Here is a 22,421-nt window from a genome sequence, read left to right as displayed (position 1 = left end):
GGCACGGGACAGGCAGCTGCCAACCCTGCATCACACAGCCACACAGTGCTATTGCCAAGGAGAAAAGACCTAGTTGAGGGCAAAGTATCTGAGATGATGGTTGATGCTCTAAAATCGCTCTTTGGAAGTGGCTCCTGCGGCAGACTGACTTACATGATGAACGCTGTGATCCCGATGGACCAGACATCGGTCTGAGGGAGGGCTCCTTGCTCTGTCAGCAGTTCTGGAGCTACAAAAGCAAACACGAGTGAGCCAAGCTCTGCTCCACGCTCTGCCACTACGACCAGCACAAAAGCAATAGGTACTTTTACACTTTGCTATATTCCTCAAAGGGTGAAGAAAAAAAAAATCCATCTATCATGGGGTGGTGATTGAGCTAGGACACCTCCATGAGTCAAAAATGCAAAGAAACCTAGAGAACAGAAAATCCATGGGCACCTTTGAGCTCACTTCTAGAGGGGTTGTTTTTTTGGGTTTCTTGCACCTCCTGATCTGTTTTACTACTTCTCATTTTATGTACGTTTCCCAGGGGGGACGCTGCAGGCCTGGTCTCCTTCTCACTGGTAAAAAACAGATGCGTCTTCTCTCCTACCAACCACATGACACCAATGGGACTATGAGGGCTGGAGCACAAATGTTCCCTATGGATACAGCATATGTTCACAAGGAGTTCTGTGTCTTCCAGGGACACCCCTGACACGAGCTCTATGGTTTACTCAATCAAATCTCAGGCTTGGAAATTCTGAGCTGCTCGTTGTTCCTCCTGAGCTCTACATACAGCAGCCAGGCATGGCGAGACAGTGGCATGACACCCATCAACTCGGGGCACATGGGTTCCCACCAGTGTGGTGTTCACTATGACCTCTGGTTGCGTTCCCCATGGTCAGACGCAGATCGTAACAAGAAGGTGGCAAGTGGGAGACCTTGTTTACTTGGACCAGCTGCAAACTGTCACCTTGACCATGGTCCAGTTTCACTCTGTTTACCACAGACTGCACACAAGGCCAAGGTTGTTCTGACTCAACTCTGTACTTACCCATGGTTTCAACATAGTCCATGCACTTTTCCATGGTAATGACTTTGTCTTGTGTGTAGAACTGTGCATTGCCAAAGTCCAGGAGTTTCAGCAGGTTGGGCTCAGTGATGATCATGTTTTCGGACCTGAGATCCAAGTGCAGGATGCTGCGTGCATGGAGGTACTCAACTGCACTGAGGATCTGCCACAGGTAATCTCGGACCTCCACTTCTGAGTAGGATGGCCTGGTAGGAGAAAGCAATGGAAAACAGAGGTGTCCTATTTGCATGCTCAAGAGCTCTAGTCTGCTCCCACTGTCACCCTCCCCTGGAAGTCTAATCCCATAAGGTCCTTGTGGGCCCCACAAAAGCAATTCTTCTAACTTCAGAGAATTTACTGAATATGGAGAGGCTGGTCCCTCTTGTGAGCCTGGTTTATGGATGCAAGAGTTTCAGAGAAAGCAGTGGTGGTGCAGAGATCAAAATGCAGATTCGATGCCCACCAGTCCCACATCTTTAATCACAGCATTTCAGCAGCCATCGTAAGAAATAATCTTGAGGGGAAACAAGGCTTTCTGACCCATAGTAATCTCCTTGTTATGGAAGAGAAAGATTCATATCAACTACTGCATGATGCTGCAAACCTCAAAGCTGGAAGACCCTAAGTTCCCCACTACACCAGCGAGGTAGGGAAGTTTCTTGTATCACAAGAAGTCACAGCACAAATACACTACAAATCCAGTAATGACAACCCACTGGAACAGATGGGAAGAGAGAATCAAGGACGATGAATGTAAACACAGCTGTTTTGCTATTGACACGAGCCCCAGACAGAAACCCTTCCCTCCAGGAGCTCCTCCATGTATGATTACCGTGACGCCAAAGAATGGAGTAGTTCTGGTCCCACACACATCTCCTGGATCAACACCAAGTGCCGTGGGCTGACATAGGCTCCCTTCAGCTGAGCTATGTTTGTGTGATGAAGCTTTCTCAGGACTTGGTACTCCAAGATCACAGCCTGTTTGTCCTCTTGCCAGTAGGGGATGATTTTAGCAGCTAAAGTCTTGCCGCTTACTTTTTCCCTGCACTGTCGGACGATGCTGAAACGCCCCCTGGTACAAAGGCAGACAAAGGCAAGTTAAACTTCTGCTATTTCTTTCCAGAAAGAGGAAAGCTGCTGTATCCTGTACCAGGAGCTTCTGTATTTTAAAATCAATGGGATCCCACCACATATTTTTCATCCCTGCCCTATGTTGTGTTATTGCTACTATTGTCACAGCTGGCACATCCTTCCTCTGTCTCTGAATTGTACAGATGCTTTACACTGTAGGGATGAGATCCTAAATCCTTTAGGAGAAAGAGATATAATGTGGCTCATCCTGTCTAGGGCAAAAGAACTACTCCCTGGTGGCAGCTACTTCCCTCTGTTAGTGAGGGAAAGATCTGAGATCCTTCAGTGGAAGCTGAATCCCAACTCCATGAAAATGATAGTTGCAAAGGATGATGCAACAAGGAGAGGACTCACCTAGAAATGTGCTAGGCTTACCTAAAAATATATCAAGGGGCTTGTTGCCCAGCATACACTGCTCACAACAGGCCCTCGGCTCTCTCCCTGAAAATCCACACCTGAACCCTAGTAAACCACAATGAAGATTGCTCAGCCAAAGATCTCAGGTTTCCATGTCCAATGTCACTTCTACTGGAGGTGTTTTCATCAAAATACCATTTTAGAAGATGAGCTGGGCTTTCCTAAAAACAGCTTTTCTAGCTTTCTTTTGCTTTTTCTACCTACATTCAACATTTCACTACCACCGGTTGAGCACTAAGTTAGTTACCTTTTGATCTCTGTTTGGAAGGCATAGGTTTGGTAGGTTGGGAAAGGTTCAGATGGTGCTATTATTTCACTCTCTTCTTCAGTAGCAGTTGATGAAAAGCTCCGCACTGTAGCATGAAACTCTGCAGAGAAAAATATGGTGGGAATTACACAGCCAAACAACTCTGTGTAGATACTACACGCTCTCTGAGCCATCCTCCACTATCTTCATGAGCAAAGATAAATACAACAGCTGAACTTTGTCCAGGCAAGTTTGCATTTGGTCTCACAGCTGTGACACCACTCCTCTTTTAATGCAAACAGGTCCTGGACTGACCACACAGCACTTCCCTGGTGTCATCACTCCAGACCACATAAGGTTGGCAGTATGTTGTATTCTACAATAACAATACCAAACCTTTCATTGCAATTGTCAACTGGTTCTCATCTTTGCACATAACCAATCATCATGATAAACACTGCCAAAGGAACGGAAATTTCTTTCATCTGGGTATTTGCAGGGCATCAGCTGAAAACAAGTTGCTCTGGTCCTGGCACGCAATGCTTTCTGAATGTTCCTTGAAAATACTAAAATATGCCTTCTGGCATGTTAAAGCATCTGTTTGGAAATGCTGGACACATTGGCATAAAGGAATTTGACAACAGGGCCTTGGAGGTAGACACACAGTACTAGATCAGTGTCGCAAGTATCAAGTTTCTTGTCCCAGGCCTCATGATCTCACCTCAAAACAGAGCGGTATCCAAAGGCCTAGCAAACACATTAACCTCGGAGCGTGATACACAGCTTCCAGATACCTTGTGTGGACAATCTCCTAGATATTCCAGACAGAATTAGGACTTGTTATTATTACTTGTGAATAGGGCAGTCAAAGAGGCCAAGGCCTCAAAACACCCCAGCACAAGTGGAATTGATCTTAATTCACTCCTCCTTGACTTCTGAAGCTGTATTTAAGAAGAGAAAATTGTTTTGATGCAGTAAAAGCAAGATGCTTTCCAATTACCAAGTATCTTACCCATTTCGTCTTTCTCACTGATCCTCACTTTGCCAGATGGGTTGCTGTAAGGGCCCATTCCTGCTTTACTGATGCAGGCAACTCTGAAGCAGTAAGTGAACCCTCTGGAGAGATTATTTGCGTAGTAGCAGCAGTCAGCAATGTCTGTAGCAAGGGTCTTCCACTCTCCCTCTTGGCCAAGGAAAGAGGGAAAGAAGGAAAGAGGTTAGGAAAGTCACGCCACTCTTTCTTTGCATCAATTTTATTCACATGCCAGAAATATGGAAAAGCAGTGCAATCTCTAAGTTAAGGAAAAAGCATGCTATGGCCTACTTCTGCAGATGTTTTAACTAGCTGTGCATGTGGCAACCTCCTCTCTTCTGAAGCCAGCTGTTTGATATTTAATCAGTCCAAGGTGTGGCAATGCTGTTGCAGAGGAATGATGCAATTTGTCTGTACAGTTTCTGTTCATCTAATTCATATCACCAATCTCAAGTGTCAAAACATGATGAACTCCAGACAAAACCTTGACTGTAAAAACACTCTATTTCCCCTTTGGTCTTATCTTCAATCCTGCTGAAACCATGAAGTGCAGCATTTCACAAAAGAACTATCCATTAACACCTGCAGAGCAAACCAAATACTTGAAACTGGAGCAAATCTCACTCAACATTTATGAGGTTCAAGTGATATCTCAAGAAAATAAAAACAATGGTTTATCCTGGAGTAATTATCCAGGGAGCTAAGGTGTGAGCAGGAAAATCCCTGCAAACATTTCAGTTGATGCTGCCCACATGTTGTCACCAGCACTGGGCTCAAAGATGAACTCAAAGATCCCAAGAATGACCGAGACGAAACCCAACCTTTAATTCAAATAAATACTGAGAATTACAGAGTGCCTCACGCCATAACACTGGCAATATTTCGTCACCCACAGCAAAGGTGTCAAGGACCTCGCTGGCTATTAATTGAATTATGGTGTGTGCATATGCAAGAAGGAGCAGCCACAGATCAGAATCAGAGAAGGAGGTAAAAGCCTATTGTCAGAAAAAAGGACAGGATAAAAACTTGTTTTATGTTTATCTTAATCTTGTTTTATGTTTTATCTTAATCTGTCTGCATATGAAAACTTTGTATGTTCCTCCTAAATGAACAGAATGTGAATGAAGACAGTGGATGCTGTTTCTTGTTCTTTCTTCCAAACCTTGTCAAAAGTCTTGTCCACAGCTGTGTCAAAAGAAGCAAAAATAAAGAAGGTGTTGGAGGAAAATCATCTGACACCAAGTACAGTGTAAAGAGGCAGAAACTTCTGCCTGTGTTCATGTTAATTGAGAATGAAGTGCATGTCTCTTCGGAGAATTAAAAGAAACATGGAACCATTCAATCCAAATAACTGTGTATGCAGGACTGCAATAGAAATTACTGTTAGTAGAGGTATTCACAATAAGCACTGTAAAAATGAACCCATGAGAGAGAACAGACTGAGGGGTTTGATTCAAACCTCATGGAATTAAACGCAAAAAACATCCACTGACTTCAGCAGAGGCCTTGGAAGAGATCATTGAAAGGATGGCATGCAGTCTTGCCAAACTTTTGTCATCTTATCCTGGCTGTTCACCCTAAGCTTCCTTCGTAGCCAATGGAGAAATCATCATACTTATTTAGTGTAGGATCATTGCCTGCTTGAGATGCCATCTTTCTCCATTAACTGAATGGAAAACTTGGGTAAAGGATGATAGCAATTGCTAGTCGTTACTGTAAAGGGTGATAGTGACTTGTATAATGTTGCCATAACTGTAATTTAAGAGGATTACTCAGGGCTGCATGGTTGGCATTGTCTGTGCATATTCCTACATAGGCAGTTTGCTTTTTGGTCATCGTTTCCAGGAGAATTTAACAAGCCTTCGTATAAGTACACATCCTGCATGCAAGGCTAGCCCGCAAAAACATCAAGCTTTTAGATGGCCAAAGCACGGAGGTCTGATTTTCATTCCTAACTCAAAATTAGAATGCTGAAATGATGCTATATGGATTCTGAATAAAAAATATATATATATCCAGCTGGTGGAGAGCTCATACAGACTGTGATGCTTTCTTTAAGGCACAGGAGCAGAGCTCCACCTTACCTTCGCTCTTGCACTGCACAGTGTAGAGGACTGGGGTGTTGGTTTCCACGGGTTTCCAGGCCACCTGCACTCCATCCTTATAAACATCCACGATGTCAGGGGCTGGAGGGCTTGGAGGAACTTCTGTCAAAAGGAGGCACCAAAACGACTGTTATCTCTAGCACTGCTGTGAGAGGTACCTGCACGCCCAGCGCTTTTTGTTACAGATATTTTATTTTGGAAAAAAAAAAAAGATTCTTATTGGAACAGTAACCTAGCTGTGTCTAGCAGCAAAGATTTCAAAACTTCGTTCCAAGTGCACTGTTACTTGACTGACTCTGAATCTAGGACAGATTTCACTAAAAACGTGAAAAAGAGGGAATGAGCACAGTGCAAAATGTGCTCTGCTACCAGACAGCAACGGTAGTGGATATGGAATAGAGCAAGCAAAGGAGAAACATTACCCTGAACCTAGGTACAGAAAGCTCAGGTGAGATATCCCACTCCCAAGTGCATGGAAGGGAGTCACATTTTTCCAGGTCCAGAAGCACTGTTGTTTTCCAAACCTGGGGCAACCTTCAACTCCCAAAATTGCTTGCCAGACTGACCTAGGTCTGTTAATGGTGTTAACCTTCTATCTGATAACATCTATCTAGCTGTCCCTGCTCCTGAATGCCAGCTACATTAGCTATCACTGCGATCCTCTGGTTTAAAATCCACTCTAACTCTGAAGTCCCAAGATCTCCCCATTTCAGTTGGGTTCTCACAGCTAGCAGAGGGCAAAAAAAAGCAAAGAACAAATCCTCAAGAGTTGATCAATTCTGCATACACCACTACCACAAAAATAAAAAACTAAATAAATCTAGCTACTTCCTTTCTTACCAGCTTTTCTTATGATGCAAGAGGTAGATGCTGAGCCCACAGAGCTAGTGGCCACACAGGTGTAAACACCAAAATCATCGGCATTAACAGAGAGAATAGTTAACAGCTGGAAGTTCTTGAGTGTGGTTGAGATGAGAATTCGACTGCTGCTGTGGACAGGTATCCCATCTGAAAGGCAGAGGATATGAAAACTAAGGACCGTGCATATTCATACTGAGGGGCCTAATACGTTTTCCTGAAGGCCTGGGCCTCCCTACAGGAGTGTCAACGTCACCTCTGAACCAGTCGATGTGCGGGGACGAGTGAGCTGCTGTGCGGCACGACAGGGTCACACACTGCCCGACGGCAGCGGCCTGGTCTATGAGCTCTTCAACAAACGAAGGAGCTGCAAAGGAGAGAAGAGCAGCTGTTCAGGGAGGCCAGCAGATATGTTGATAACAGTTACATGCAAAACAACAAGATAAAAAACCACATTTTTGACTAGTTTAAGGAGATTTTGTCCATACTCTGGCATTCACTTGATCATGGATTTCTGGAGAATCCCCTGGTCACTTAGTGTACAAGCTCCATTGAAATAAAGAGGCTCCCTTCATTCTCATGTACTCAGCGTGATTGCCCATACATTAGGACCAAGACAGCTCGCTAATGGCCCAAACTTTCCTGCAGACACTAGATACCACATTCTTCCCTTAGGATTTTTTTTTTTTTTGCTTATTACGTATTTATCTGGTTATGGACAGTAAGGCAGATCTGACCCTTGAAAGGGTCTTGAAGAACATCTGCATTGCACGGCCCTGCTGGTACATCTACAGCAGCAGAGTCCCTCAGAGGACATGAAGTCCATGTGCTACCGCAGGAGGTTTTTTTTTTTTTTTTTTTTTTTTTTTTTAACTGCCTTAGCTTAAATATTTAGTCAAAACCAAGTGATGACGTTCCAAGGATGAAGGCTTCAGACCAGCACAACACTGGAAGGAAGAAACGGAGGAGATTTAACTTCACAATTCCCTCCTTTGCTGTCTGGCATTTGGACACTCCTTTTCCTCTCTTTACAGCTTACAAGTCGAGTTTGGTCCAGTGCTGTAGCTTCCTAGAACGGCTCCAATTTGCAAACAAGCCCATGACAAGGCAGTTTTAGCAGGGACACTAGTAATGATATAGAGGAGTCTGGCTCATTTGTATGGGTTAACCCTCAAGACAGACATGTAGATCCAGCTTTAGCTACAGGCCTCAAGCTGCACCGTAATATTCATAGTGATATCTCATGATAAAATTAGCTGATGATTTAGACAATGAAGAATACCTTTCTCCTTTGGTATGAGGCTTGGTAACTTGAATGACGAGAGCCCCGATTTCCTCTTCAAAGATCCTTCAGCTCCTGTTAATGGCTCTTTTTCTACTCCTTCACTTCCCAGCACACCAATCTCTGTTAGAAAGGAAGGAACAAATTTCATTCAAGTCCACTATTCTCCCCACCATGCACATTTACAGCAAAAAGTTCTGCAGTTCACTTGCAAATATTTCATTAATCACAGGCCTCCTTATTAATGAGCCCTTAGTTAACATGAAAAGCTGTGAAAGCTTTTACAAGCAGCATGATGTAGTGTGAGAAGCTGGCAAATCTAGGGCAGGCAGATAAGTGAGGACAGATTCTTTTGTCCAGACCTGAACACCAGTAACTTGAGTATAGACCCTGGGATAATTTCACCAGCTTCACACAGTCTTTTTAAAGTTTTATCACTGAGGCCACAGTCAGGTGATAACTGCAGAAATAACATCAGTGTTCTATCTCCCAACCTCCCAACATTACTGCTATTCTGTTAGTGGGTTTGAAGCTGGGGGATTGCTCTGCTTGTGTGTGAATTAAGGCAGCGGAATACAAGCTGCTTCCATCAGCGTCTAGCTGACTTTGCCCTCAAAAGGGGCAGCAACAGAAAGCTAAGGGACAACCTTAGCAGGAAAGTTGGTTTAGATGATCTTTAGAGGTCCCTTCCAACCTCAGCCATTTTGTGATTCTGTGAAGCTGAGGACAGCTGATTTCCAAACCCGCCTTTGACATGAACATCAGATAAGCTACAGAGGATGCAGAAAGGCAGATTTAGCAGAGCTCAGTTATACCAGCAGATACCAGAAGGTACAAAATGAAATATTGACCTTCCTCTGCCTCTCTCTCAGGTGATGTTTTTCCTTTCAGGATTCTTGAAAGATGGGCAACAGAAGCTTTCACTTTCTTCTTCAGACTCTGCTCCACTGATTGCTCCATGGAGTGAGATCTTCCATAGGGTTTAAAGAGTCCTGGCTTGCTGTAGGAGCTTTTCTGCTTACCACTTGGGTCCTTTTGGGAGCCGTACATTTCCTTATGACTCTCTGACCCTTTCCCCATGGCTGAGAGGGTGGTTGCCTTTGAACTCTCAGATATTTCCAAAAGGTTTTTCTTGTTCCTCTCTTCTGCCTCTTCTCTGATGCACAATCTTTTTTCCTTATGCAAATGTCCTGCAGGAGGTGACCTTGCCCTTTCACTAAAAGGTATAAATCGTCTACCAGTTGGCTTGGGTGGAGGCTTCCTAAAGTTCATAAATTCAAAAGGAAAATAGACAATGTCATACAAATCTGAGAAATTCAAATAGGCCGGCTCTACCTCTGATATATCAAATTTTGGCGTTCCACTACCAAGACTGGGTGCTTCATCTGACAGATCTTTGATTTTCAGCAAAGACACTTCTGGGTGTTTAACAGTGTCCTTGCTCACTGGCACTTGACTGTTTTCTTCCCCAGAATCCAAACTATTCCTCTGGGAAATGCTTACTTGACTAGAACTGGTGCTTTCAAATGCTACGTCCTCCAGATGCTCACACTCATGAGGAATTATTTGTGTTTCATCTACTTTCAGCACAGATGACTCCTCGTGCACAGCAAGGTAGGGTTCTGGGATATCATCCATCTCAGACCCTTCTCCTCTACTGCTTTCACCAGAAGGAAATAAACTTATTGTGGGTGCTTGGCCACCAGGCTCTTTGTAGAACATCTCTGTGGGTGAAGAGACGTGCTTTCTGCATTCCTCCTGAGTCTGCCCAACTGACTCTGCCCAAACATTCATCTCTTCAGACAGCAAAACCATTTCATCCACTAAGTCCTCCAGTGCAGCAGACTCCTCATCACTGTAAAACGACGACCTCTGATGTGAGATCTCCTGCCTTTGATTCTCATGGAGCAATGGTGGGACAGGTTTTCTAGCATCACAGTTTCCAGTCACTGAGGCAGCACTGCTTCTCTCACCATAGACCTGAGGGCGTTCCTCATGTCCTCTCTCATAGACTGAAGCTGGGGCACTTTTGCATTCTGAAGCAGTTAAAATACATGGGTGCATGGCCTCCAGAGCTGCAGAAACTTTACCACTGTGATATGCAGCCTTGTGCTGCTCATATGCCTGTCCTTCAGTCTCGGAGAAAGCACCAAGGACAGGCTGTCCAGCAGTTGGGCTTCCACTTGCTGAGACAACAGATATCACCTCCCTACCAAGGGATAGCTGTGAATATTCTTGTTTTTCACTCTCACAGGCTGAATAGAGGTTAATATCTTGTGATGAAGGAGTTCCAGCCAAGCATCTGCCCTCCAGAACAGCAGGCCCCATGACACTGCACTGAGAAGCTTCCTGGGGTTCAACTCCCTTGATTTCAGCCTCATGGACCAAAATGGGAACAGTTTCTACGAGGGCTGAACTTTCATCCTTCAGAGCAGCAAGCTTCTCCTTGCCATAAGCTGGCTGTTCCTGTTCTGCTTTGTGAGCTCTGTTAGAGATGGATGTTGGCATTGGTTTTGGTTGCAGGGCTTTCAGGACAACAGGACTCTTTCCCTTCAGAGCTGCTGATGCTGTGTCTACATGAACAGAGAGACTTTGGGGCACTTGGCTTTCACTGGCATGGGCTGATAATGGAGCAACCTCTGCAACACCTGGTTCTTCATCCTCCAAGACAGAAGACTGCACTTCTCTATAGGTCTTCAGCTTCTGGTGAGTGTGTTTGTCAGCTGTTTGCAGAACTGCTTGGAAACATGGCTCTTTGCCCTCCAAGATAGTAGCTGCTGGAATGCCTTGATCAAAAAGTTCCTGACTTTTGTCTTGATGCGCTGGAGATGAATCTGTTTCTGTTTGTGGGCTTGTTAAAACAGCAGGTCTTTTGTGCTCCAGAAGATCAGGCTTAGCATCACTGTGAGCAGAAGCCTTCTGGAGTGCATGCTCCTGGCTTTTGTCTTTGGAGGGTGGAATTGAAGCAGTTCTTTTAATAACGTAGCTTTCACCTTTTAGGTCAGGATGGAGGTCACTGCTATCAGCAGAGAGCTTTGACTCCTGATGTACATACACTCCTCTCTTGCTTGTAGGGGCTGACTTGGAGTTGGTCTCTGGCTGTGGAAGAGCTGAAATTAATTGCTCGCCCTCCTGAAGAGCCGTCTCAGAAATCTCTCTGCCAGAGAGAGGTTTAGCCTGAATGCCTTCAAGCTTTTGACCTGTTGGTGCAGTTATATCTGATTGCTGAGCAGTCAGAATGGGGCTTTTGCCTTCCAAATCATCCTCCTCCTCCTGCACGTGAGTAGCTTTTAACTTCTTAAGTAAATGCTTCCTATTCTCACTCCTATGAGGGGATACTGGAAGCTTCTCTAACCTTTGCACAGTAACGGCTGGGCATCCGTGACCATCACATTCCGTGGAAGGAGAGAGTTGTTCTTCTGAACAAGCCTTTCTGGTTCTGCTAGCATCCTCTTGCTTTGAGATGTCTACAGAACAACCCTTGTCTGGCTCAGCAGAAATGTCACAGTGGTGACTGCCTTCGGGACAAGTTTCCTGCGATATTATATCGTAGTCTTCTTCCAAAATATCTTGTTCCCTCACTGATCTGGAGGCCCTCAGCCTGTAATCATCCAGGGAACGGCTTCGGCTAGAGCCGGCAATAGCAGGATGTGGCGGTTTCCTTGCAGTATCAAACGAGGCTGATTTGGTCAAGGCACCGAGCAGACTTTCCCTGTGCCCTCCACCTTCCTCTTCCTCTTCTTCCAGCTCAAACTGTTCTAGAAGGGGTTCACGGAGACCACTGAGGGGCACCTTTGGATAACCAGCTTTCCGGAAAGTCCTTCTGGCTCTGTCCAAGTGCCTTCTGAGCTCTCTGCCTGGAGAGGAAGAGCCCCTCACAGGAAGCTCTGCTGCTTGGCTGTAGAAAGTGCTTTTAATGACACTCTGTCTTGGAACACATATAGGCGGCTTTTCTGTCCCATCCCCAGTCTTTTCAATTTTGTCCTGATTAGATAAAAACGTGTCTGTTTTCTCTTTCTGATGTAGACCTGACGTGTCATCTATGGAAATCTTCCTTGAGGAATGTTCAGTTGCATCAGTTTTGGAGGACTGCTCTGCTCCTTCATCTCCAAGTTTGCGATGCAGTCCCTCCTCTTTCCGTCCTAAGGTACTTGCCATGAGCTCTTTGCTTTCTGTAGGTGATCTGTCCCCAACCTCACTTTTCATGGAAGCATACTTCCTCCTCATGGGCTTTACTGGAGGGATCAAGACTTTGGAGTGCTGCTCTTCACTTGCATATTTTGGAGATTCCTGACTGTCTGGTGCATCAAAGATGGAAAAATGCAGTTCAGGAGTAGAGCCGAAGTGTCTCTTCTTGGGGAAGTTTGAATTCTCGTTGTCCGAAGAGGAGCCACTTGTACTGGAGGAAGTGCTTTCTTCAATAAGATGTCGGGAGATGGCCAAGGAGGTGTTGTCATGAGTCCTTTCTAGGATTTCTGGAATGGATCGCATTACCAGTATGGATTTATAGCACATGAGAGACCGCTGAAAAAACAAACCAAAAGACAACAGAATCGAGATGCAATCATAGTTGTGAATATGGTAAAAGCAAACACAGAAAAATGATCTTCTGCATTCTTAAAGACCCCACAAACTAGGGGTCAGTAGGTTTAGGAGAGTAGGCTTAGGCCTTATTTGCTCTCTGAATCAATCTCTTCTCTCATTCACAAAGGTGAAACTATATTATCTTTAGGGGACATACTTCCAGTAGTAAATGGAGAATCAGGACCTTGTCTGAGATTTTTCAAAGAAAATTCAAAGATTTTTTCAAAGAAAATTTGGTTTTTCAAAGCGCAAGGAAAAAGCTGAGATATAAGTATCTCAGTTTTAATTGAAGACATCTCATGAGAGCCTGCTTGGAATATATGGCCTTAATTACATTCACTGCAGCACAATCTATAATGACTTCAGCCAACAGAAGACCTGGCACACTGTAGGAGGTGGGATTCACCTGCTCTCCCTTCTGATGTGTAAGACACCTTGGCTAAAACTGAGCAGCAGGTCTTCCTTCACAGCCAACAGAGAGAAACACACATCTTCAGAAGTCGATAACCTGGTTATTTTAGACATCTTTCAGGAAAAGAGGAATCTTCTTAGGACCTCTCTATAATACACTACTGATTACAAAGACAGGCTAGGGTAGCTAACATAGACACAGCTGTGTATTCTATAGGTACTGTCATTAGAGCAGATCATTTAGTACATGTATGTTCTTCAGCTGCTTTCATTTCAGAACCCTACTTTACACTATACCTGCATATTTCTGTGAAATCTCTCTGCTCTCACACAAGTATACAGTACAAGAATTAGAAAGGAAACAAAATGCTTAAAATGGCAAGCAGCACAGTGCATGAATGTCAAAAATACCCCCTTTCCCTCAAAAAAAAAATCCCAGAGGAAAAGCCAAAATTTAATGACAGGTTCATGGGTGATTTCTATAATTAATGAGCATCCTAATAGCACTTAGAGGACTATTATAAACATTACACTATCATAAACATTATAAACTATTTTAAACAAGACTTTTAGAAACATTAGCTTATGACCTTATCAGAGTCATGCACAGTTAACAAAGGGACTGGTGTTATGTGAGGACATCTGATAACTGAGGAGAGGCTCTGCTGGCCTCACTGATGTCAGCAGGACTTTGCACATTTAACTTATATGTACACACCTAAATGCAGGTGTCTTAGTCCTGTTTCAGAGCCTACTGGAAGACCTCAGTACACAACCCACATCTGCAGTAACAGTCTGGATAACCTCCATCCATTGAGCGCTCTGCTCAGGGTTTATTCCCCCTTCGAAGCCCACCTGAGAAGATCTCTGCTGCACTCACTGTCCTAGCCCAAAAGACTACAAAAGATGTAAGCACAGTCGAAAAAAATACTAGAAAGACAAAAAAACATCGGTACATACAAAACATACCTGCCACTTGCTCCGAGCCACAATGAATTTGAGCTGCTTGGTATTAATGAAATGAGCTGCTTCAAGGGGGAGATTATGCTGTCAAAAATGAAATTAAAAGCAGAATGAGCCAAAAAAGATTAATTAAAAAGTCCTGAGCTTGTATCCTGAGAAGTTTTTAGAATTCCTTCACTCCGAAATTGTTTAATTTAAATACTCACTTGTTTCATTATAATAGACCAATCCCAGAATCCCCCTCATAGCTGAACTTAGAAAACATTGAGCAGCTTTTCAGGATAAGAGCAAGCCCTGTCCAATGCATAAGTGAATTCAATTCTTAAAAGATATATAAATAAATAAAAGTAAAACAACAAACAAAAAACCCCACCTTCTCCCCTACACTATAGATTCCAGGCATTTGAATATAAACCACACTTTTTCTCTGCAAAGACAGTTTCAAAACAGACACATTATGTCTGCTCACATCATAGGAATGTCCTTGTTGAAAAGGACAGAAATCCTAGCAAGGAAACACAAAGTGACTTTTACTTCCAGAAAGCTGGGCCTGAGCTTCTGTGTAGGACAGTGAGAGCTGCCCCTCCAGGGCCTCAATCATTTGATGATTCTATGAAGAACCAAGACTTACCATGAACCACTTGTGGGATAGACAGTCCAAAGCGCTAGGCCTGGCTCTAGAGATAAAAGATCACCATTTTATTAGCAAGTCACTTTAAAGAACCATAGCAAGACTCTCCAGAGAGTTGCCCTCATTGCATGGACGCGTGCACGTACACAAGCACACAAATCTGGGTATGGCTTTGTGCTGATGCTTTGGAGCAAAGCCAGCACTGAGTCTTTCCATCCAACACTACCATAACGTAGCACGACCTTTCTTTTTTCAATATTGGAAAGATTTCTTGTGTTCAGGCTCCCTGACTAAAGGTTCCCCATGGCCCTTCGCAGACAGCCTCTATAAGACAGTCAAGAGCAGGTCCTGAGAGACACCACCTCGCAGGTGACAAGAGCAAAAAATATTTCTGGCACCAGACAAAAAGTATATAAATGAAAATAAAGGCAAGCATTCATGCCTTCAAGCCTACTCCTGTACTTAAAAAGTGCTTTACAAGCGTGGATCATATTATGCAATTCCTACACAACCCCCTTGACCTCAGGTAGTTGCTAATGCTTTCCACACTTTTCCAGGTTTTCAGAAACTCCTCTGCCCGGAGCGACTTGGGAGCAAGGCCATCACCTTACAGAAGCAGATTCATTTTGCAATCCGCAGGCAAGCGTTTCTTGAGCAACGAATGAAGAAGAGTTGGGATTGGGGCATAGAGAAGCTCGGCTCATGCAGGTTTTACTTTGTAAAACCACCGCAGCTCTGCTTGAGCTGCTGAGTCTTGGCACCCTACGCATAGGAAGCGCAGAAAGGCACTCACTCGGGGCGATGCTGGAGGATCCGTCTTACAAAATCCTTTGCATCTTCGCTCAAGTGAACGAAATCAGGAAGGGTCCAGGAAATTTCACCATTCTGGATATTTAGAAGGGTTCCTCTGTCGTTCTCCCCAGCAAACGGAGACTTGCATGTTAGGCTTATTTAACAGCATAAAGTAAAAAGAGATGGAATTTAGACCCTTATTTGCCACTGGACTGAAAGAAACACAAATGCTTACACAGAGCTTTGAAGTGCCTGAGGGACTTAATGCATTGGACACAATACTGGTGAACTGCATGTTCACTCACTGAGAATTTTTCAGCCCAATTACAAGGCACTTGATGGAGTTATTTATTCCTGTTTCTCACATAACCAATTAAAGGCTTGATTTTGCACAGCTAGCTACAGAAAGGTGGCTGCTCCAATGGGCAAGGAGAAAACTGAAGCTGCCTCATGAGAGAGTCTGTGAAGTCTCACCAAAGTCCTCGCCAAACTGGAAAGAGTAAAGGAGAAAACGTGAGGAATTGCCCTCCTCGTGGAAGGAATGCCATTGCTCCCTCACTCAGATACTTCCATTGAAGGTGCTAGAGGCTCTGACTGACCTGGGGCTAAAGGGTATTGAATGAGTCTCTTCAAGCAGGGTGATTTACCTTAGGTATGTGATGACTCCAACAGCCCTGAGGAGAAAGGGAACACTCAAGTCAGTCACTGTTTCTCCCTCCTTTGCAAACACACAGCCCCCTTTTCCCATCACTTGCTCACCTTTCAAGGGAAAATAAATCCCCAAAGCTATTGATTTTCTTTTCTCTTTAGCTGAAATTACAGCTATATAGCATTAAACATTTGATTGTGATCAGAACAGTATTTTTAAAAATTGGTCTTGAGCATTCCTCTGTTTTTAAAGTATACATAGAAGACTTGAAATGCATTAAATGTATTTTGGACTTTGCTTGTTTTTTATTTTTATTTTTTTAACCCTCTTAGGAATATCCTCTCTAATTAGTGCCTCGGTAACAAAGATCACCTTCTCTAGAATGCTCCTTGGCATTAACTAGCTGTAATTAATTAGCTCAGTTCAATAATGGTTGACCAAACCAGACAGAAGAATCTCTAAAGTGCCCTGATGTGTCTTGGATTCCCAATGTCTACTTTCAGTTATCGGTTTTTATTTTGACTCTTCTATTTATCTAAGAAAAGATTAATGGAGACTGCTTTATTAATTTCACTAGCTTTACCAACCTACAGCATAATGCAACCATTAATGCCATTTTTATACCTGTAAGAAGATGGCATATTGCAAACATTACAAATATGATCAATAGAAACATTTCTGCACAACCAACTCTCTGTATCACACTGCAGTAAATTACCCTAAGGATGAATTACATATCCTCAAGGAAACATCTATTTTAATCTGGAGGTCCAAATTCATGCTATTTAAGCACTAAATTTATTTTAAAAGATGCCAGTTACCAGATATCAGTTGCTTTTGACACTGGTGACTGGGAGACAATTTCTGGGGCAACAAACTCTGGAGACCCATATTTGCTGTACTGAGGCTGATATGGAGTGATCTTCTGAGCAAATCCAAAGTCACAGATCTTGAGGTCTTCCCTTTCGGGATAAACCATGAGGATATTCAGAGGCTAAGAGAGAAAACAAAAGGGTTTTTTTCTTGTTGTTGTTGTTAAAAGACAGCAGTATTTTAGGTTGCAAATAAAAATAATTCAAATAAGGAACACCAATTCCCTGACCAACAAGTGCCTTGCCATTGCACATTACCTTAATGTCCAAATGAAGGATGTTGTTGTCATGAAGATACTTGATTCCTTCCAAAATTTGTCTGATATACAATTTGACCTAAAAATGAAATCAGTTATTCAACAATTAATCATTAAACAATTTAAACTGAAGAAGCTTCCTGATTCCAGCCATCTTTTGTATGTGTGAAGAAGCAGAGGTTGAACTAGAAATATTTTAAAAATTGGAATGAACTTCTTAGATTAGCCTTTGTATGTAAAATAAAATGTGAACCAAGTATTATCATATGGAATGAAGGTGTGCCTAGTGACATTGTCTCAAAGTATTTCTAAGAAAAAGTCAATTTTAGCAGTATCTATGGAAAACGTGGCTATGACACCTTGGGTGATAGGAAGCCTTTTGCTCTTTGAGCATACAGGATCTTCAAAAACTTTAGAACCCATCATCTCAGCTTGGTGTGGAGACTGTAAGGGACCAGACACAAGTAAAGTCACAAATAAAAAAAAAATACTAACAAACAAAAAAACCCACAAGATACAGGAGCTCTACCTGACAGAGGACAAGAAAATGAGAATGGTAATAGAAAAGCAGAATCTATGTTAGGCTGGATGCAATGCATATGTTCAAAACCACTGGCTGTTTCTAGTCATTTCGCTAAGAAAATCTAGTAATGAAAGCAGCCAATTTTAAAAATATTGACTCTGTTTTGACAGATTATCACTGACTCATAAAGATAATCCTGATGCTGAAAATGCAGCTGGAAGCTGCTTTTTGCTGAAGGAGAAGCAAGGTGGTACCCACCAATTCTGGATTTTGGAATGAGAGAAGATTACCTCTGCTTCCGTGGCGACGCTCTTCTTGAACAAACGGTCGAGGAGCTCTTCGCTGGAGCACCTTGCAATGGCATTAAGGGAAAATGCAGCTAGAGTTAAATCCTCATTTTTGTTCTGTTATTCACCAGTGAGGTCTGCCTAGTAGAATCATAGAATCACAGAATCACAGAATGCTTAAGGTTGGCAGGGACCTCTAGAGATCATCTAGTCCAACCCCCCTGCACACGCAGGGTCACCTAGAGCACGTGGCACAGGACTGCGTCCAAGCGGGTTTGGAAGATCTCCAGAGAAGGAGACTCCACAACCTCTCTGGGCAGCCTGTTCCAGTGCTCTGGCACCCTCACTGTTAAGAAATTTTTCCTTAAGTTCCTGTGGAACTTTTGGTGCTTCAGTTTGTGGCCATTACCTCTAGTTCTGTCGGTGGCCACCACTGAAAAGAGACCAGCACCATCCTCTTCACTCCCTCACTTGAGGTACTTATAGACACTCATTAGATCCCCTCTCAGCCTTCTCTTCTCCAGGCTGAACAGGCCCAGCAGTACTTCCCAGCCTCTGCAGAAAAGAAGCATGGAAAAGGATACAACTCCAGGATCAAAATCAGGGTTTTCCGTGTTTCGAACTGGTCCAGCAGCCTGGTGATTCTGTCATGGGACAGAGGCGCCAGAATATCCCTCTCCTGATGCGCTCGAGCCTTCGTTTTGCTTCGCAGAGGTATGAACTTGGCAGCACAGGACACTCTGTTCCCTTTATGCACAACTCGTTTCACGAAGCTGAAGCAGCCCCTGTGTAAAATTAAAGGATAAGCCCTGTTCAGACTTGATTCAAAGCCCTTATACAGCAGCTGCAGACCTTCCCAAGTCCCAGCCTACTGTTAAGGTCTTAAACTCTCCAAAATAACAAGCTGATTTTCCTGCGTGCAAGGCAACGTTGCCCTCTCCTGGCTGCCTCCAAAACTAAAACACTTTCTAAGGAGAGAAAAAGCTGTTTCAGGTGACGCAGGCTTGCTTGCTCAGTCTGTTAGATGGAAGTGGGGCTTGGATGACATGGGGCTTGCAGGTACATCACTGTGGAGCTCCGATGCTAATATCACCTGAGGGTTTCAACTGTGTGTCCACCACAACCTGCAGCCCCATTGAAACAGACTGGTACCAGAGGATAATACAACCAGCTGGTTGCAGGGTTGTCCCCGAATACCACAACTATCTTGTCAGATGTTGCTGTTTTTAGTTCCAGTGGAAGCTGGAAATTAGAGGAGTCACCACACGTTGGCCTCATCCCTGTGGGCCAGCAGGTGCCTGTCACGGTGCTGCTGTCCCACTCAGCAAACGCAGGTACTACAAGGAGGCTCCTGGGTTTTCTCTGTGAGAGCTCTTCAGGTTCACGCCTTGGGCATCCTTCCCTGGGTGCACTTTGGGCATCACTTTGCCTAGACAGCACCAGCACTCTTCCCAACACTCCTCAGAAAGCAGACACGGGTGCTCCTGACTCTCAGACTCTTTAGACAACAACTTGCTCTATATCGAAGCAGTAGCTCAGATGAGAAGTTCAATATTCCCATGCAAGCATGCTCTAAAGCTGGGAAACTAATTTACCTTCCAATCTCCTGCTTAACTTCATAGACAGAGTGGAGTTTTCTTCGGGTGGCCACCTTCTTTGCTGCTTGGTCTTTCTTAACTTTGGCAACAAAAAGAAAATGTAAGGATTAATACACAGATTATAATGCCTTGCAAACAGTGTGCAAAACTCAGAGGACAACATAAGGCATGGAAAATTATCAGGACCCTTCTCTAAGCTTTGGGACACAATAGTCTGTCAACACGGACTTTTTGGGCTGTAACTTCACCCAACATGAATCAGAAGAGCCAGGAGAAAGTGTGAAACACCAGAGGTATGGCCCCACTTACCTCTGGGGTCCATTGCATCAACTCATCATGTAATCTCAAAAAAAGGAAAAAAAAAAAAAAAAGAAAAAAAAACCTTATTTCTTCATAGATTTAGTTTATTAAATATTTACCCTCACTGGATCTTACTGTGTTGGTAGAATGCAAATGCCAAGCAGAAATATGGGCACCAGAAAAATAGACTGAGACAGAATATATTTTGCAATACTGTTGAAAGCATCTCACAGAGCTGAAAGGATTAAGTTACCTTCATGTACGATAAGCTCTGCTTTGCATAAAACCTCCCCTCCGGCATTTTTGGCAACACAGGTATAAACACCACCATCTTCTGGGACAACATTGTCCAGGACTAAGCAATATGTTGTTCCTTCCTTCACTTGGTGGATCCTGTGGCTCTCTGTCAACAAGGAAGTGCCCTGAGAGAAAAAAAATGACATTTGGGCACTGAAAACCTAGACAGAAATAAATGTTCCCTCTGTTTATAGTATGAGATACACCAGTGGGGCTAAAGCAAATCTCACCAATTTTAAGCATTTAGACTAGCAAATCTCACTAATAAAATGCTGGCTGAAGAAGTCCCCCACAGCTAAGTGATGTTCAGCTTCAGGTTGTTTATTATCAGTTTTGTTTAACATCCCATTCATAAGGGAAAAAGCTTCGGGGAGACCTTCAGGGCTATGTGGTTTACCCTGCAGTTCTCCCAGGGCATCATGCAGGAGGCAGCCAAGCCATGGGAGCACAGAGAACATCTACATAACTCCTGCCTGGTTTCCAGCTTGTGCTGGCACTTGTGCTGCCTGGTATAGTCATATGTGACCCAAAAGGAGACTTGGTGGTAGGAAGTGGGACGACACAATTTACACAGAGCAGATGATGATGATTTGCAGAAGGATCCTGTTAGACTGCCTGACTGGGCAATAAAATTCCTGATGAAATTTAAAACAGATAAATTTAGACTACATTATTTTCCCCGATTAAAATTTGGTCTCTGAGCTGATCCTTGTTACACTGAAACAAAATTTGACCCTGATGCCTGATCCCAGAACTGCAGCACACATCTTGGCAGCTCTCGGGCATCTTGGTAGCACCTCTCCCTTTTCTGCTCATAAAGATCTTCCCTACTGAAGGGGCTGCAGTGACACTGAAGACAACACAGGTCAAGATGAGTGGTTGTGATGTTCCTACGTCGTCCTCTCATGAAAGGGAACTTTTAACATTGGAAATTCTGTCTGGACATAAGAAACATTTTTTCACTGAACATTTTTTAACTGTAGTTCAACATTAAACAGATTGCCCAGAGAAGTTTTGGAGTCTCCATCCTTGAAGAGCATGGATTCTAAGCCCAACTTGACAGAGCCCTATGCAACCTGCTCTAGCTCTTGAGAAGCAGTCTTGGACTACACAATCTCCAGAGATTCCTTCCAATCTTAACTAGTCTGTGAATATATGAAAGAGAAACTTGAAAAAATATCTCCAACACTCAAGAGGCATCTGTTGATTCAGGAGAAAACTGCAGCAGATTTGAAATAGCTGTATCACAGTCTACAGGCATTGACCCCGACTCAGTATAAAAGGCATAAGATGAAAGAATAAAAAGAAATTCCCTACAAATATCCTGCTCTATAATCACGTCTGTGGTCCTTATTCCCTGTGAGGGAAATATTTTCACCTACCTGAAACCACAAAACAGTAGGCTGAGGGTTTCCTTCAATCACTGCCTGAAATTTGGCACACTCCCCTGAATTCACTTGCACATCTTCTATTGTCACTTGCATGTAGGGAGCACCTGGTGAGAGACAAAGTTTTGTGGCCATCACAATACTGTAACTTTATTCATGGTCTGCTGATGAAAGACAAGCTATTCAAATGTGATTTCCAGCCCTCCTGTTTATTGTCATGTGCTATTCTTAGTTTAATAAATAGTAACTGCTCAAGAAATACAAATACTTTAGAAAACAGACATTGAGAGATATCAACAAAAAAGATGATGAAGGGACAATCATGGAATTGAGGGGAGGGAAACAAGGTCATTCCTTACTTGTTGGAGTCTTCTCCTCTGTCTTATACACACACGTTCTTTCCGTGGTCTCAATATAAACTTCGCTGTGCACATCCCAGACCACATCTCCTTCTCTTCTATACCAGTCTCCTGCCCCTGTGGCTGGTGATGTTCTTTCAAAAAGACCAAGAATAAATATCATGACACAGTCACACACAACTACACAGATACAGGATTAGACTCTCAATTTAATCATTATTGCTTAAATTTAATACAAGATTTCCCTTGGGGATTTTTTTCCCCAGCCTTATCCATCCTTCTTGCACGATACGAAAGTCAACAGGAGTCTAAGGATTACACTACACACAAAAGAATCAGCTAGAGTCACCACCTACCCCCTTATCTACAACTTGTTTCTCTTA

At 43.4% G+C, this 22,421-nt stretch overlaps 1 protein-coding gene across 1 annotated transcript in view; it reads right to left on the bottom strand.

Moving 5' to 3' along the window:
• OBSCN (obscurin, cytoskeletal calmodulin and titin-interacting RhoGEF) overlaps positions 1-22,421 on the bottom strand; it is a 141,641-nt gene that overhangs the window by 827 nt on the left and 118,393 nt on the right. The window contains exons 82-103 of the mRNA XM_088534760.1: positions 22,039-22,172; positions 21,674-21,786; positions 20,248-20,416; positions 19,692-19,773; positions 18,681-18,881; positions 18,100-18,160; positions 17,288-17,365; positions 16,979-17,151; positions 16,156-16,182; positions 15,510-15,662; positions 14,717-14,762; positions 14,092-14,169; positions 8,979-12,651; positions 8,128-8,250; positions 7,102-7,212; positions 6,828-6,995; positions 5,967-6,089; positions 3,862-4,032; positions 2,850-2,970; positions 1,887-2,126; positions 1,037-1,260; positions 154-229 (exon numbers count right to left, since the gene is read on the bottom strand). Of these exons, the coding sequence (XP_088390886.1) occupies positions 154-229; positions 1,037-1,260; positions 1,887-2,126; positions 2,850-2,970; positions 3,862-4,032; positions 5,967-6,089; positions 6,828-6,995; positions 7,102-7,212; positions 8,128-8,250; positions 8,979-12,651; positions 14,092-14,169; positions 14,717-14,762; positions 15,510-15,662; positions 16,156-16,182; positions 16,979-17,151; positions 17,288-17,365; positions 18,100-18,160; positions 18,681-18,881; positions 19,692-19,773; positions 20,248-20,416; positions 21,674-21,786; positions 22,039-22,172 (6,345 nt within the window). The remainder of the gene's footprint in view (positions 1-153; positions 230-1,036; positions 1,261-1,886; positions 2,127-2,849; positions 2,971-3,861; positions 4,033-5,966; positions 6,090-6,827; positions 6,996-7,101; positions 7,213-8,127; positions 8,251-8,978; positions 12,652-14,091; positions 14,170-14,716; positions 14,763-15,509; positions 15,663-16,155; positions 16,183-16,978; positions 17,152-17,287; positions 17,366-18,099; positions 18,161-18,680; positions 18,882-19,691; positions 19,774-20,247; positions 20,417-21,673; positions 21,787-22,038; positions 22,173-22,421) is intronic.

Source organism: Tinamus guttatus, unplaced genomic scaffold (assembly GCF_059628265.1).
Source record: "Tinamus guttatus ecotype Peru unplaced genomic scaffold, ASM5962826v1 Tinamus_guttatus_pri_ptg000599l, whole genome shotgun sequence".
NCBI classification, from domain to species: Eukaryota; Metazoa; Chordata; class Aves; order Tinamiformes; family Tinamidae; genus Tinamus; species Tinamus guttatus.
This window is presented reverse-complemented; position numbering and strand designations above follow the sequence as displayed.